Source organism: Myotis yumanensis, unplaced genomic scaffold (assembly GCF_028538775.1).
Source record: "Myotis yumanensis isolate MYYU_CA2020_CCGP unplaced genomic scaffold, mMyoYum1.0.hap1 SCAF_2, whole genome shotgun sequence".
NCBI lineage: Eukaryota > Metazoa > Chordata > Mammalia > Chiroptera > Vespertilionidae > Myotis > Myotis yumanensis.
The window spans coordinates 39,928,207-39,941,749 of NW_027223753.1; the positions used below are offsets into that span (position 1 = coordinate 39,928,207).

Here is a 13,543-nt window from a genome sequence, read left to right on the forward strand (position 1 = left end):
AATAGGAACTAACTGGTTGAAGAAGGGAGGAGTAGGTTCTTCTCAGGAATTAGGAAGATCCTAGACATATGGTGTTCAAGCCTTTCATTTGTGCTTGAAGGCCTTATTCAATATTGCAGCTGGCAACTGTGCCACCTCTGGTTGAATATCCCTTTTTATGAACACTGATCTCTTCTTCAAAAGACAGCCTTTTAGGCAGCTCTCAATCATTAGACAGTTATTCCTTATGCTGAGCTGAGACCTGCCTGTACAACTCTTGGTTGATTGAGAGACAATGAATGTGTCTGGTTCAAAATCTGATTTAGTACCGACACCGGAGCCTGCTGCAGCCAAACAAGTTTGGGGGGACCATCTGCAGTGGAGACGTCTGGGATGAAATCAGCTGTCGCAGACCCACAGCTTGTGCAAGGCCAGCGCAGTGTGGACAGGATTTCCAGTGTAAAGAGACAGGTGAGTAACATTCCAGCGGAATAGCAGATGTGCTCGTCACCTTAACATGCAAAACACTTCCCTGGGAGCTTGTTAAAAGGGGGACTCCTAAGCTTTTCCCCTAGCAACGGCTTAAGATGGGGCCCAGGAACCTGCATTTTAAGCCAAGTCAATAACCCAAGTAATTTTGATGTGAGTTTGTAGGAAAATATGTTGGTTCTTTTCAAAAAGATATAATTCACTCACTCATCCTTTCATTGAATAAATATTGATTGTGCATCTATTACATGCCAGGCAGTAGGCTACCTGCTGGTGATGTAGAGATTAAAAAAAAACACCCACCAATATGCTTGATTTCAAGGTACTCCTAGTCTCCTTAGGAGAGAGGCCTACAAGGAGTCGATGACAATATTGTGGGATAGCCAGGGGAATGGGCATTAGCATACGGTCCAGGGGTGCATAAATCTGCTTTGAGCAGGCTTCAAAATGATACTTGAATTGAGACTTGGAAAATAAAGAATTTCTAGGAAAAAGAATGTGCAAAACACAAGGATTTAAAGGTTCCCTGTCAGTTTGGAATAATTACAGGTCAGGTCTTTGGGAAGAGAGGCAGGGGATGGGCCAGGTAGGAACTGGGGGTCAGACTGTAGCTTTTGGAAGAGGAATGGGGAGACACTGGAGGATACAGGTCAGGGGGATGACAGAGCCAGATTGACATTTTAGAAAGACTACCTCGGCAGTAATGAGGAGGCTAGATTTTAGAAGGGAGCCTGGGGCAGGGCCTGAGCTGGGGCTGCAGGAGGGAGACAGTGAGGCTGGAAGTTAGAGAGGACAAAAGAAGGATGCAATAGGATGGAGAAGGCTGAGGGCAATTCAGAGGTGGAATGGACTTGGTGACGATGGATGTGGGTCATGAGGGAGAGGGAGGAGTCTGGGAGGCTCTAGGAGCATCCACAGCCTCTTCTCTCAGGTCGCTGCCTGAAACGCCACCTCGTGTGCAATGGAGACAAGGACTGCTCTGACGGCTCTGACGAGGACAACTGTGACGATGTCAGGGTCGTTGAAGACGACTGCACCCTGTATGAACCAATTCCAGGATCCGAGAGGGCAGCCTCTGGGTGAGTCTGTGCCTCTGGCCATTCGGGAGCAGGGAATGATTTCTCTTCAATCATAAATATTAGTTTTGGAGACAGAAGAGGGTCTTTTTGGAGAATTCCTCTGGAATGCTTCCCGTGAGGCAGCTGTCACTGTCCATTGAAGGTGTCTTAGTCCTGTTGGGCTATAATAAAGTGCCGCACACTAGGTGGCTTATAAACAACAAAAATGTCTTTCTCATGGTTCTGGAGGATGGAAGTCCGAAATCAGGGTGTCAGCACTGTCAAGTGAGAACCCTCTTGCACAAGGTGGCAGGGGCTAGGGAGCTCTGTGGAGTCTCCTTTATAAGGGCACTAATACCGTTCATGAGAGCTTCACCCTTAGGATCTAAGCACCTCCTGAAGGCCCCCCTCCTAACACCATCACAGCAGGGAACAGGACTTTAATATATGAAATCCGGGGGGACACAACACTCAGTCCATAATGCCCAGTCCTGCCCGCATGCCATACTTGTTGTCCCCTCTATGTCTCTACCTGAGAGTTCCCCTTTCCTTTTGCCCCTGCCCACTCACTGCTCACTCCTCTCACCCCAATTCCATCACCAAGGCCCCTCTAAGAAGCCATGTCTCCCACGAGTGCTTCCCTGTTGTCTCAAAAGATGGTGCTTCTTTGACCCGAGTGCCCTCCCCAGTAGCCCTGTTCACATCCAGCTTTGGACTGCACTTGCTGGCATAAGCAGGGCTAACAGGGCTGACAGGGCAAAGAAGATGGATTTGGGGTGATATGGAGAGATGCCTGACTCTCTACTTTACCAGTGCTCACTCACACCTCCCAGGCACAGTGTCTTTATCTGTTGAGATTCAGTCAGCCTTGATTCTAACTTTATCCTATACATTCTGCTCAGGGTCAGTTCCTTGAATGCATCACTCTTTTGTTTTGAGACTTAATACATTAAATTCCTCCTTTCTGAAATGTCCTTCCCCATGTTTCTCACCTGCCTAACTTCTTACCTAGAGTTATAAACTAAATTTTGTCCCCCTAAAATGCATCAGATGAAGCCCTAACCTCCGTGTGGCTGTATTTGGAGATTATTAAGGCTGACTGAGGTCATAGGGAGGGGTGGTAATCCAATAGGACTCATGACCTCATAAGAAGAGGGAGAGACCCCAGAGATTGCTCTCACAACATGCAGAGAAGACGCCATGTCAGTTCACAGTGAGAAGGGGGCCATCTGCAACCAGGAAGAGGCCTCACCAGAAACCAATCCTGACAGCACTTTGATCTTGGACTTCCAACCTTCTGAACTGTGAGAAAATAAATGTTTATTCCCTGAGTCACCCATTCTGTGGTATTTTATGACAGCCCGAGCTAACATACCTATGCATCACCTCCTCCACTCTTCTCGACACTCCTCCTTTCTGACAGGTCTAGGCTGGCTTACCCTTCTTGTTGCTCCCAGAGTCCTTTGTGTGTCCTAGCCTCCCAGTGCATATCCAGAAGGGCTGGGACATCTGATACAATGTCCTTCGGCCCCTGATAAGAACTCCTCCTCACCTCTGCTTCTGCAGCACCCAGCACAGGCCACACCCCTAGTGACCAGTAGTCAGCTCCCTGGCACTTCCTCTTGGCCCTGGATCCTGTCCCTTAACTTGAATGTAAACTCTTTGAAGGCAGAGAGGCTGCTCTGACTCCTTTTTATCACCTAAGCCCGATGTCAGAGCTTTCCCCACAAGAGCCTCTCACTGAGTATTGGCTGAATGGAAGAAATCAATAGGATGAACTGGATCTTTGCAGATGAGGGAGCAGGGAGATGGAGTAATCATCACAGAGTGACCCGGCCACGGTGCAGCCCAGGCAGGGCCAGGGGAGGGTGCTGGGAGGTGCAACTCGCCTTCATTATGGCTTAACTGCTCTAATATCACCACAGCAAACCAACCAGATAGGATGGAGTCCTGTAAGCGCACGTAGATGCACACTTATGACAAGGCTCTGAAATTCCATTTTCTTTCCGACTAATAGTATTAGTTTGCTGGGGTTGCCATAACAAAGTATCACCTACCAGGTGGCTGAAGCAAAAGAAATGTACTTTCTCACAGTTCTGGAGGCTGAAGGTCTATGGCAGGGGTGGGAAAACTTTTTGACTCAAGGGCCACAATGGGTTCTTAAACTGGACCGGAGGGCCGGAACAAAAGCATGGATGGAGTGTTTGTGTGAACCAATATAAATTCAAAGTAAACATCATTACATAAAAGGGTACGGTCTTTTTTTTTTTTTAGTTTTATTCATTTCAAATGGGCCGGATCCGGCCCGTGGGCCGTAGTTTGCCCACGGCTGGTCTATGGCCAGGTGTCGGCAGGCTGGTTTCCTTTGAGACCTCTCTCCTGGGTTTGTGGATGGCCATCTTCTCTCTGCATGTTTACATGGTCTTCCCTCCATATGGGTCTGGGTCCAAGTTTCCTCTTTTAACAAGATTACAGCCCACCTTAAGGACCTCCTTTTAACTTATTTACCTCGGTAATGACTCTACCACCAAAAATGCAGTCAAATTCTGAGGTTTTGGGGGTCAGGATTTCAACATATGAATGTTAGGGGGGAATGCAGTTTAGCCCCTTACACCAATAAAAGGGGATTGTTGTAGATTTTGAAAGTGACTGTCAGGTGAACAGAGTAGAAGCATAAAATGTTGAGGCTTGACTTGAAACATAATTACCTTCTTATTGGCACAAAGATCACAGATTTGCTCAGGAGCTTCCTGCTTTGCCCACACCAGACACTGAAACCACTAGAATGGCTCCTTCTCCACTCCCTGCAGCTGACATTTTTATTTTTTTTCTATTCAAGATCTTAGGAGCCTCTCCAGAAATCTTTTTTTCTGAATTGAAGCCTTTCCTAGTTTTTAATTTGTATTTATTATTACAGTCGTCACCCATGTTTGACTTCTGTAAAACTGAGTCTTCCCTCACCAACCCTGCCCTGCACCCACCCATTGCCCTCTCTCTCAGCCCTTCCTAGAGCTGACCCTGTAACAGCATGGTGTAGGGTCTTCCAGATCATGGGAAAATGCATGGGCAATATACACTGTTTGGAAAATGTGCCTATAATATGTATTGTGCATTATAGACATTAGTTTCCATAAATGTGATCCTGCTATATATAGTCCACAATTTGCTTTTTTCACTAATACATTTTGAAGATTTCCCCCATATTTTTCATTGTCTCTTTTTAAGTACCATATTATGTTCTCTAGCAGCACTGTATGGCCTGCAGGCCAAGCTCGGCCTGCTGTCTGTGTTTGTAAATATAGTCCTACTGGAACACGCTTTCTACCCTACAATGGCAGCGCTGAGTAGTTGCAGCAGAGACATGTAGCCTGCAAGGTCCAAAATATTTACTATCTGGCCCTTTGTAAAAAAAGAAAAAAGTTTGTCGACTCTTCTCCTATAGTATAAATATAGAATAACTTATTTAACTGCTTCCAATAGAAAGATAGACTGTTTTTCATTTTCTCTAATAAACAAACACTGCAGTGAACATCCTTATACACATTGTTTTACACACGTGTGAATATTTCTACATAGCAGAATTTCAAAAAGCAGAATTTCTTGACTGTCTTTCTTTTCACTAGGGCTTCTGCAACCAGATTTTCCCAAATAGATGTAGGCTTGGAGGTTACATATAAGCTTAGGACATATTATTCCCATGAGTTTTTGTTTGGCCTGTTAGAGAGCTTGAATTTATAAACTACAGGCAGAAACCATTCACTAGGGGGAAAGATAGAAAGTGCAGAAGTAAAGGAAAAGATAGAAGTAAAGGAAAAGAACCCAGATTTGTGTCCAAAAAACTCTAGGGGGGGGCAAAAAACCTAGCTGCGATTACAAGCAAGTTACTTAATTTTTCTGAGCTTCAATTTCTGTATTGGCAAAACTGTCATGAGGTTGAAAGCTAATGTATGCTAAATATCTGGCAGAGTGTGTATTCAATCCATCAGAGCTATTATTACTCACTTCCACTAATATGAAGAAAGAGGTTGAGAAAGGAAGGGAAGAAGGAAGTTCATTTACATTTAATTTCTACTACATGCCAGGTGCTCTATAGTTGTCCATTTACTTCTCTGAAGCAGGTTTTATTTAGTTTTTACACATCTTACTGCCTTTGCACCTTTCCACAGAGGCCACAGACAAATATGACAAGATAAGCACTGAATGCCATTGGACCCCAGAAGAGGGGCGACTGTCTGCCCAAGATCATCAAAGAAGGCAGTACAGAGGAGGCAATGTTTGAGTTGCATCCTAAAGGCAGAATAGAAGTTTGAGAGGCAGAAACAGGCAATCATTTTATTGTCTAGAGCATTGAAGGCTATTGATTGTCAGATTTTGGAACTCGTACCAACTCTTTAAATGCTCCTGTTCAATTAACTTTCTCTGGTTAGAAAATTAAAGCTGTATTTCAACTGTTTAACATTATTGTTACCTAAATAAGGTTAAACCATCCATGGACTAAAATACAGAACTTAAGCAGATAGTTTTGAAATACCCCAGAGAGGGAAGCATGGGAAAATATTTCTGGAACAGTAGCGGGCTCAGGGAAAGGAAGCACAATTGTTGAGTGCTTAATATGTACTATCAACTTGACTTCTGTTTGACTTTAACACTTTCTTTTAGACTTCACAAAAACCCTGAGAGGTAGTTTTATTTATGTCTGTTCTTCAAGTGAGGAAAATGACCTTCAGGAAGATTCTAGAATGTGTCCAAATTCTCACAGCTAGTAAATGGCAGAACTGGAAATTAAACAGGAGTCTCCCGGACTTTCAAACTGTGCACCCTCCAACATTCCATGCCTCCTTGAAGACAATGGCCTCCTTGAGGATTAGATTCTCAGCTTAGCACTGACTTACCCCGAAAATTTCAAACCAACATTTTTTTTATCAGCAGTATTATTTTCTGAAATAATACTAGCAGCAACATTTATTTAGTACTTAATCTATGCTAATAACTAGTAAGATTCCTTTGCATGTTTTGGCTTGATGTTTAACTCTATGAGGGCAGTAGTATTAACTGCTTTTTCCAAATTATTAAACCGAGGCACAGAGAGTTAAATGCTTTGCCCAAGGTCACACAGCTAGATGTGGCAGGGATGGGAAATGGGTTCAGACTGTCGGGTTTCTGTGCTTAAACTCTTGATAATTATGCACATTCCTCCTCAACTTATTCAGTAAGTGCTTAGGTGTGTCTCTGATGTGGGAGCACTGTTCTAGATGCTGAATGGAGCTATCTGGTGCTCTGGTTAAAGGGAGCCTAAAGGCCCAGGCCCAGCTCACTCAGTCTCCCATCATTACCCAAAGTGACCTTCAAGGTACTTTGAGGACTCCACAGAACACAGTTTGAGAAACCACTGCTCAGGCTACCAGCTGCAACATCATCCAGAGGCTACTTCATGCTATCTGCCTGCCTTTTCAATTTAGGTATAATATCCTGACCCGGACAGAAGCTCAGAATGTGTACGATGCCAGGTATTATGGTGGCCAGTGTGAGACGGTATACAACGGCGAATGGAGGGAACTTCGATACGACCCAGCCTGTGAGCGTCTGTACTATGGGGATGATGAGAAATACTTCCGGAAACCCTACAACTTCCTGATGTACCGCTTTGAAGTAAGTCTTAACGGGGCACTCAAAGGAGAGGCTTGTTGGGGGAGATGAATGCCTTGCACGGAAGATTTTATGTATCATAGAGCTTGTAGGTGGCTGAAGGTCCCTTACATCAGTGGTTCTCAACCTTTCTAATGCTGCGACCCTTTAATACAGTTCCTCATGTTGTGGTGACCCCCAACCATAAAATTATTTTCATTGCTACTTCATAACTGTAATTTTGCTACTGTTATGAATCGTAATGTAAATATCTGATATGCAGGATGTATTTAGGTGACCGCTGTGAAAGGGTCGTTCGACCCCAAAGGGGTCGCGACCCACAGGTTGAGAACTGCTGCCCTACATTCTCAGTGCTAAAGGGCACTGAGAGGCATGGGCAGGGCTAGGGAGAGGAGTGAGGTCAGTGTGACCACCCACCTGCTAGATCATGGCTCCATTCTAAAATCAATAAAAGAGATTTAGGCCCTATTCTCTGGGCTGCTAATCAGAAGACCTGTTTCCAAGTTGTGGACCTGTTAGAATATAAGAACAGTCAGCCCTCTGTATTAGCAGGTTCTGCCTCTGTGGATTCAACCAAATGTGTATCAGTTCTACTTCCACACGAATTGTCCCATAATAGCAGGATGGGGTAGGTGCTATCACTGTCCCATTTTAGATGCTAAAAACCCAGAGACTTAGAAGGCTAAAGTGCCAGGCCCAAAGCTGTACTGAAGTAGGTGGCAGAGATAAGATTGAAACCCAGATATATCTGAACTACGCCTGGATAGATGTAATATTTATTTATTTATTGTATTGTTAAGATATTTTTATTGATTTCAGAGAGGAAGAAAGAAATAGAAACATCAATGATGAGAGAGAGCCATTGTTCAGCTGCCTCCTGCATGCCCCACAGGGGATGGCGCCCACAACCATGGCATGTGCCCTGACTGGGAATTGAACCGTGACCTCCTGGTTCATAGGTCGGGGCACAACACTGAGCCACACCGGCCGGGCTGGATATATATCATTCAGAAGGAAGAATGAATTATACAGATTATATCTATTTAGTCATACTCATTATATACACACATGTTCTATCTATAGAGAGAGAAAGTAGAATCCTAGGACTCTAAACAATTAACAAGTAATATTCACCACTTCAAGTTTCTCAAGAGAAAAATATTGACACAGGATAAAGGCAGGCTTATGGAGTCTGTGTTTAAGGAGTTGGCTTCTCCCACCCACTTCCACCTCTGCCATCAGGTCTAAAATACTCCAGGCTGGCAGACAGGAAGATGCTATTTTCCTAACCTTGAGGATGGTCTGGGCCAGGGCCTATGTGTCAGGCACTAGCAGTCACCAACCGGTAGTCCGCAGACCACTGGTGGTCTGTGAGGTCCGAAAGGTTGGCGATTGCCGCACTAGGCTATACTGTGGCAACAAAGGATTCTGAAATCTCTGATTTGAAGAAGCAGTGCCCTACTGATGCTACTTGTCCATCCGAAAGTGGAAAGGAAACTCATATTATCACAGACACATAGGACCCTGACTGATGGAGGTTCTACCTTGCCACATGCTCTCGTGATTGCACAGTGAACCACTCATGTGCTCTTAACCATTGTTTTCTTGGCTCCAGCAAAGCATAAGACCATGCCTCAGCTCAGGGTGGCAGAGAAATGCAACCCCACTCTGAGCCTGGAATGAAATAACCGAACATTAGTGGGCAGCACACAAGCTTACTCTGCTTAAAACTGTTATCACCTGCCTGCCTTCCTTTGCCCCTTTCCTCCCTGGTTCATACCCAGGCGATGCTTTCTGTATCTGTCCATTGCAGAGCCAAGTGACCTTCTCTTTTTAACTCAGCTAAAACAAAATACATGCTCAGAACAGTATAGCATTTTATCAGGACCATCTCTGTGCATGTGTCTGTAAATAAATATTTTAGCAATAATACTAAACAGTAACTAAAAACACTGCTGTATTTTCTATATCTTAGTATCAATCGGATGCTCAATTAGCCTTTTATTTATTTACTAGAGGCCCAGTGCATGAATTTCGTGTGGGGGGGGGGGGGGTAGGCTCAGCCCAGCCTGCACCCTCTCCAATCTGGGACCCCTCAGGGAATGTCTGACTGCCCAGGATAGGGCCTAAACCAGCAGTCAGACATCTCTCTCACAATCTGGGACCTCTGGCTCCTAACTGCTCACCTCCCTGCCTGCCTGATCGCCCTTAACAACCCTGCCTGCCAGCCTGATCACCCCTAACTGCCTCTGCCTGTCAGCCTGGTCACCCCCAACCGCACCCCCCCTCCCCTGCTGCTGGCCTGGTTGCCCAATGCAGTCTGCTGTTTGGTTGTCAGTCCGGTGTTTTGGTCGTGACGGCCCCTGGCTTTTTATATATTAGGACTAGAGGCCCGGTGCACAAAAATTTGTGCACTTGGGGGTAGGGGGTCCTTCAGCCTGGCCTGTGCCCTCTCACAGTCTGGGATCCCTTGGGGGTGACCACTTGCTGGCTTAGGCCTGCTCCCCGGGGGATTGGGCCTAAGATGGCAATCAGACATCCCAGCAGCCTGGCAGCCCTTGGGGGATGTCCATTTGCCAGCGGGGAGCAGACCTAAGCTGTAGTCAGACATCCTTAGCGCTGCTGAGGAGGCAGGAGAGGCTCCCACCACCACCGCTTTACTGGCAGCCATCAGCCTGGCTTGTGGCTGAGCAGAGATCCCCCCTGTGAGAGTGCACTGACCACCAGAGGGCAGCTCCTGCATTGAGCATCTGCCCCCTGGTGGTCAGTGTGTGTCATAGTGACCAGTCATTCCCAGTCTTTCTGCTGTTAGGGTCAGTTTGCATATTACCCTTTTACTATATAGAATAGAGGCCTGGTGCACGGGTGGGGGCCGGCTGGTTTGCCCTGAAGGGTGTCCTGGATCAGGGTGGGGGTCCTGCTTGGGTGCCTGGCCAGCCTGGATGATGGGCTGATTGCTGTTTGCAGCTGGTCACACCACCTTCAGGGTGGGGGTCCCCACTGGGGTGCCTCGCCAGCCTAGATGACGGGCTGATGGCTGTCTGCAGCTGGTCACACCCCCTTCAGGGTGGGGATCCCCACTGGGATGCCTGGCCAGTCTGGATGAGGGGCTGAGGGCTGTTTTCAGGCTGGTGGGTGACTGAAGCTCCCAGCCTCTTTTTTTTTATTCTGGGATTTATTTACCTTCTATAGCTGTCACTGGAGCTGAGAGGCAGCTCCAGCTCTGAGGCCATGGCTGGCTGAAAGCAGGTATCTGGGTTTGTTTAGCTTCTATAATTGAAACTCTGTTGCCATCACTGGCACTCTAAGCTCTGAGCCCACTGGCAGTTGAAAACAGGTTTCTGGGTTTGTTTAGCTTCTATAATTGCAACATTGTTGCATCCAGAGCTCAGAGACGGGCTGCTGCAGGTGGGGAACCTTGGCTTCCTCCATCACTGGAGCAAGCAAGCCTCATGTTCGCTTCAGCTGCGTGGCTGCTGGCTGCCGGCTGCCATCTTGGTTGGCAGTTAATTTGCATACCCCGCTGATTAGCCAATGGGAAGGGTAGCGAAGTTATGGTTAATTACCACGTTTCTCTATTATTAGATAGGATTATATCTATACATATATATATACACATATATATTGTATATATACACACTATATATATACACATATATATGTATATATACACACACACATATATATGTGTGTGTGTATATATTGATTTCAGAGAGGAAGGGAGAGATAGAAACATCAATAATGAGAGAATATTATTGATTGGCTGCCTCCTGCATGCCCCACACTGGAGATTGAGCATGCCCAGTTGGGCATATCCCCTGGCTGGGAATCAAACAGTGACCTCCTGGTTCATAGGTCGACACTCAACCACTGAGCCATGCTGGATTGGTCCCAATTAGCCTTTTAAAAGACTTATTTATAATAACCTGAAACTTGGTGGATATTTTACAAAGCAAAGATTTAAATGTTAAGTATGAACTGTAATATAACTCTATGTGCACAAAGCTAACATCCATTTGTTTCTTTTCAGGCCCTGGCAGACACTAGTTTCTCCTCAGAGTTTTATGATGATACAAATGAAGTTTTTTCCAAACTAAAAAATGACCTGTTTGTGTCAGGTGGATTGACCTTTGGTGTAGGCCCAGCAGCCACCCCTGTAACAGTGGATGCAGGTGTATCCGGATCATATGGCTCTTCGATCGTGAATGAGTTAAGCAAGTATAATGAGAAGGTATTAAAATATAATGCCCGTGTTGCACAGTAATCCATAATCCATTCTGAACATGTATTGCCTTAATTGCATTAAAAAGTACAGTAGTAATTGAACTTTCATTTGCTTGTGTAATTGGAAATGTCTGATCAGTGTTAATCACGTTTGTTTTTCTTATTACACTTTTGCACACAGGATCATCACAGAGGGAATAAAATCAAATGATGAGACTAGAGCCCTTATCACTTTGCCCCATTCTTTTTCATGGTTACCTGGAGCATGTAGGGAAATACTTAGAATGGTAATGTCTCAAAGAGAAACAGACCCTCTAAACTAGACTTGGAAGAATGCTAAAGCAAGCCTTATTTTTCCAAATAGATCGGAGGGCTGACATGATGCATCAGTTTTCTTTCTGTTTTAAAAAAATTGAAATATATATATATATATATATATATATATATATATATATATAATTGATTTTAGAGAGGAAGGAAGGGGGAGAGAGAGAGATAGAAACATCAATGATGAGAGAGAATCATTGATCCATTGCCTCTTGCATGCCCCCTATTGGGGATCAAACCTGCAATGGGGGCATGTGCCCTTGACAGGAATCAAACCTGGGACACTTCAGTCCACAGGTCGATGCTCTATTCACTGAACCAAACCAGCTAGGGCTGCATCAGTTTTTCATTTATTCATCAAGCATTCACTACTGTCTATTGTCCTGAGGGATGAGGCAGTGCTTCCCTGTGGAAAGAACATCTCCTTAAACTGAAATATAAAGATCAGTTCAAGTTCTTCAGTTGACAGGAGGCAGAAGTTAACCAAAGGGTATTCTAGGCATGGGCAGCAGCAGATACAGAGACCTGGAGATGAGAGAATGTCTCACAGATTTGGGATGGAAAGTGCTTCAGCTGGCTGAAGCCCAGGGCAGGAAGGAAAATTAGGGAGTGATGAGGGTAGAGAGGCAATGAGGAGCCAGAGGAATATTCATTGAGTAGGTTAGAAATTTACCAAAATGCCTCAATAACATTGATTCCAGAACTGTGGACTTAGTTGGGGCTCAAAAATGATTTCTTTTTTAAAAAAATATATATTTTTATTATTATCTTTATTTAAAAATATATTCAGAGAGGAAGGGAGAGGGAGAGAAAGATAAAAACATCAATGATGACCGAGAATCATTGATCGGCTGCCTCCTGCACACTGCTTACTGGGAATTGAGCCCGAAACCTGGGCATGTGCCCTTGACTGGAATCCAACTGGGGATCCTTCAGTCTGCAGGCTGGTGCTCTATCCACTGAGCAAAACCAGCCAGGGAACAAAAATTATTTCAAATGATAAAAATATAGTTACAAAAATTAACTTATGCATCAAATATCAATTACATTCTGGAGCTTTGCCACCAATGAGCTACTGATCTGAAGGGGAAGCATTGTTCTCTGATCTGGCTATACATATTTTTTCTAAAAGCAGGTGACCTCGTCAAACTTTCACTATCACTTTGGATCAAGGTTTTCATTACCTGGAAGTAATGCCCACACATGACCCTCTTACTCTTAAACCAATTCAGCATTACCTGGTATTGGCTTTTTAATTATTATTATTACATCAGGATCCTGGTTTTCTTTATTACTAAACAGTCCATAATTATCACTAACTAGAATGTGAGCTACATTAGGGCAGGGGCCTCTCTCAGTCAAGATCATGTCCACTGCACCTAGCAGAGTACACATGAGTATGGGCACTTTTAGATATTTGTGCAGTAAGTTAAATAAATAAATAATCCTGGCATTTCGCCTTGTCATTGAAAACACTTCTAAGCATCATTCTTACTGGATACCTAATACTTGTGTAGACAGTTGCATAATGCAATGCTTTAACTGGAGCAGGGAGAAATGTGGAGGTGAGAATGGACTATGGGCAGAATAGAGGTGAGGAGCACAGGGAAGCACAACGCAGAAAGTAACCCAGGGGAGCGTTGATGAGAACTGGACAGTGAGAACAGAGATGCAGCCATGGGAAAAGAAGCTGGGAACATCCTGGTGTCTGCTGTGTGCTTGTAAAATATTCTAATCCTCCATGACATATCTTTATGCTCATATAATTATATATAAACTAGAGGCCTGATGGACGAAATTTGTGCAAGAGAAGGCCTTCT

General features: G+C 44.7%; 1 protein-coding gene across 1 annotated transcript in view; it reads left to right on the forward strand.

Annotated features, from left to right (window-relative positions):
* C8A (complement C8 alpha chain) overlaps positions 1-13,543 on the forward strand; it is a 58,765-nt gene that overhangs the window by 15,951 nt on the left and 29,271 nt on the right. Inside the window, exons 3-6 of the mRNA XM_070403349.1 lie at positions 306-450; positions 1,400-1,547; positions 6,986-7,175; positions 11,203-11,403. Of these exons, the coding sequence (XP_070259450.1) occupies positions 306-450; positions 1,400-1,547; positions 6,986-7,175; positions 11,203-11,403 (684 nt within the window). The remainder of the gene's footprint in view (positions 1-305; positions 451-1,399; positions 1,548-6,985; positions 7,176-11,202; positions 11,404-13,543) is intronic.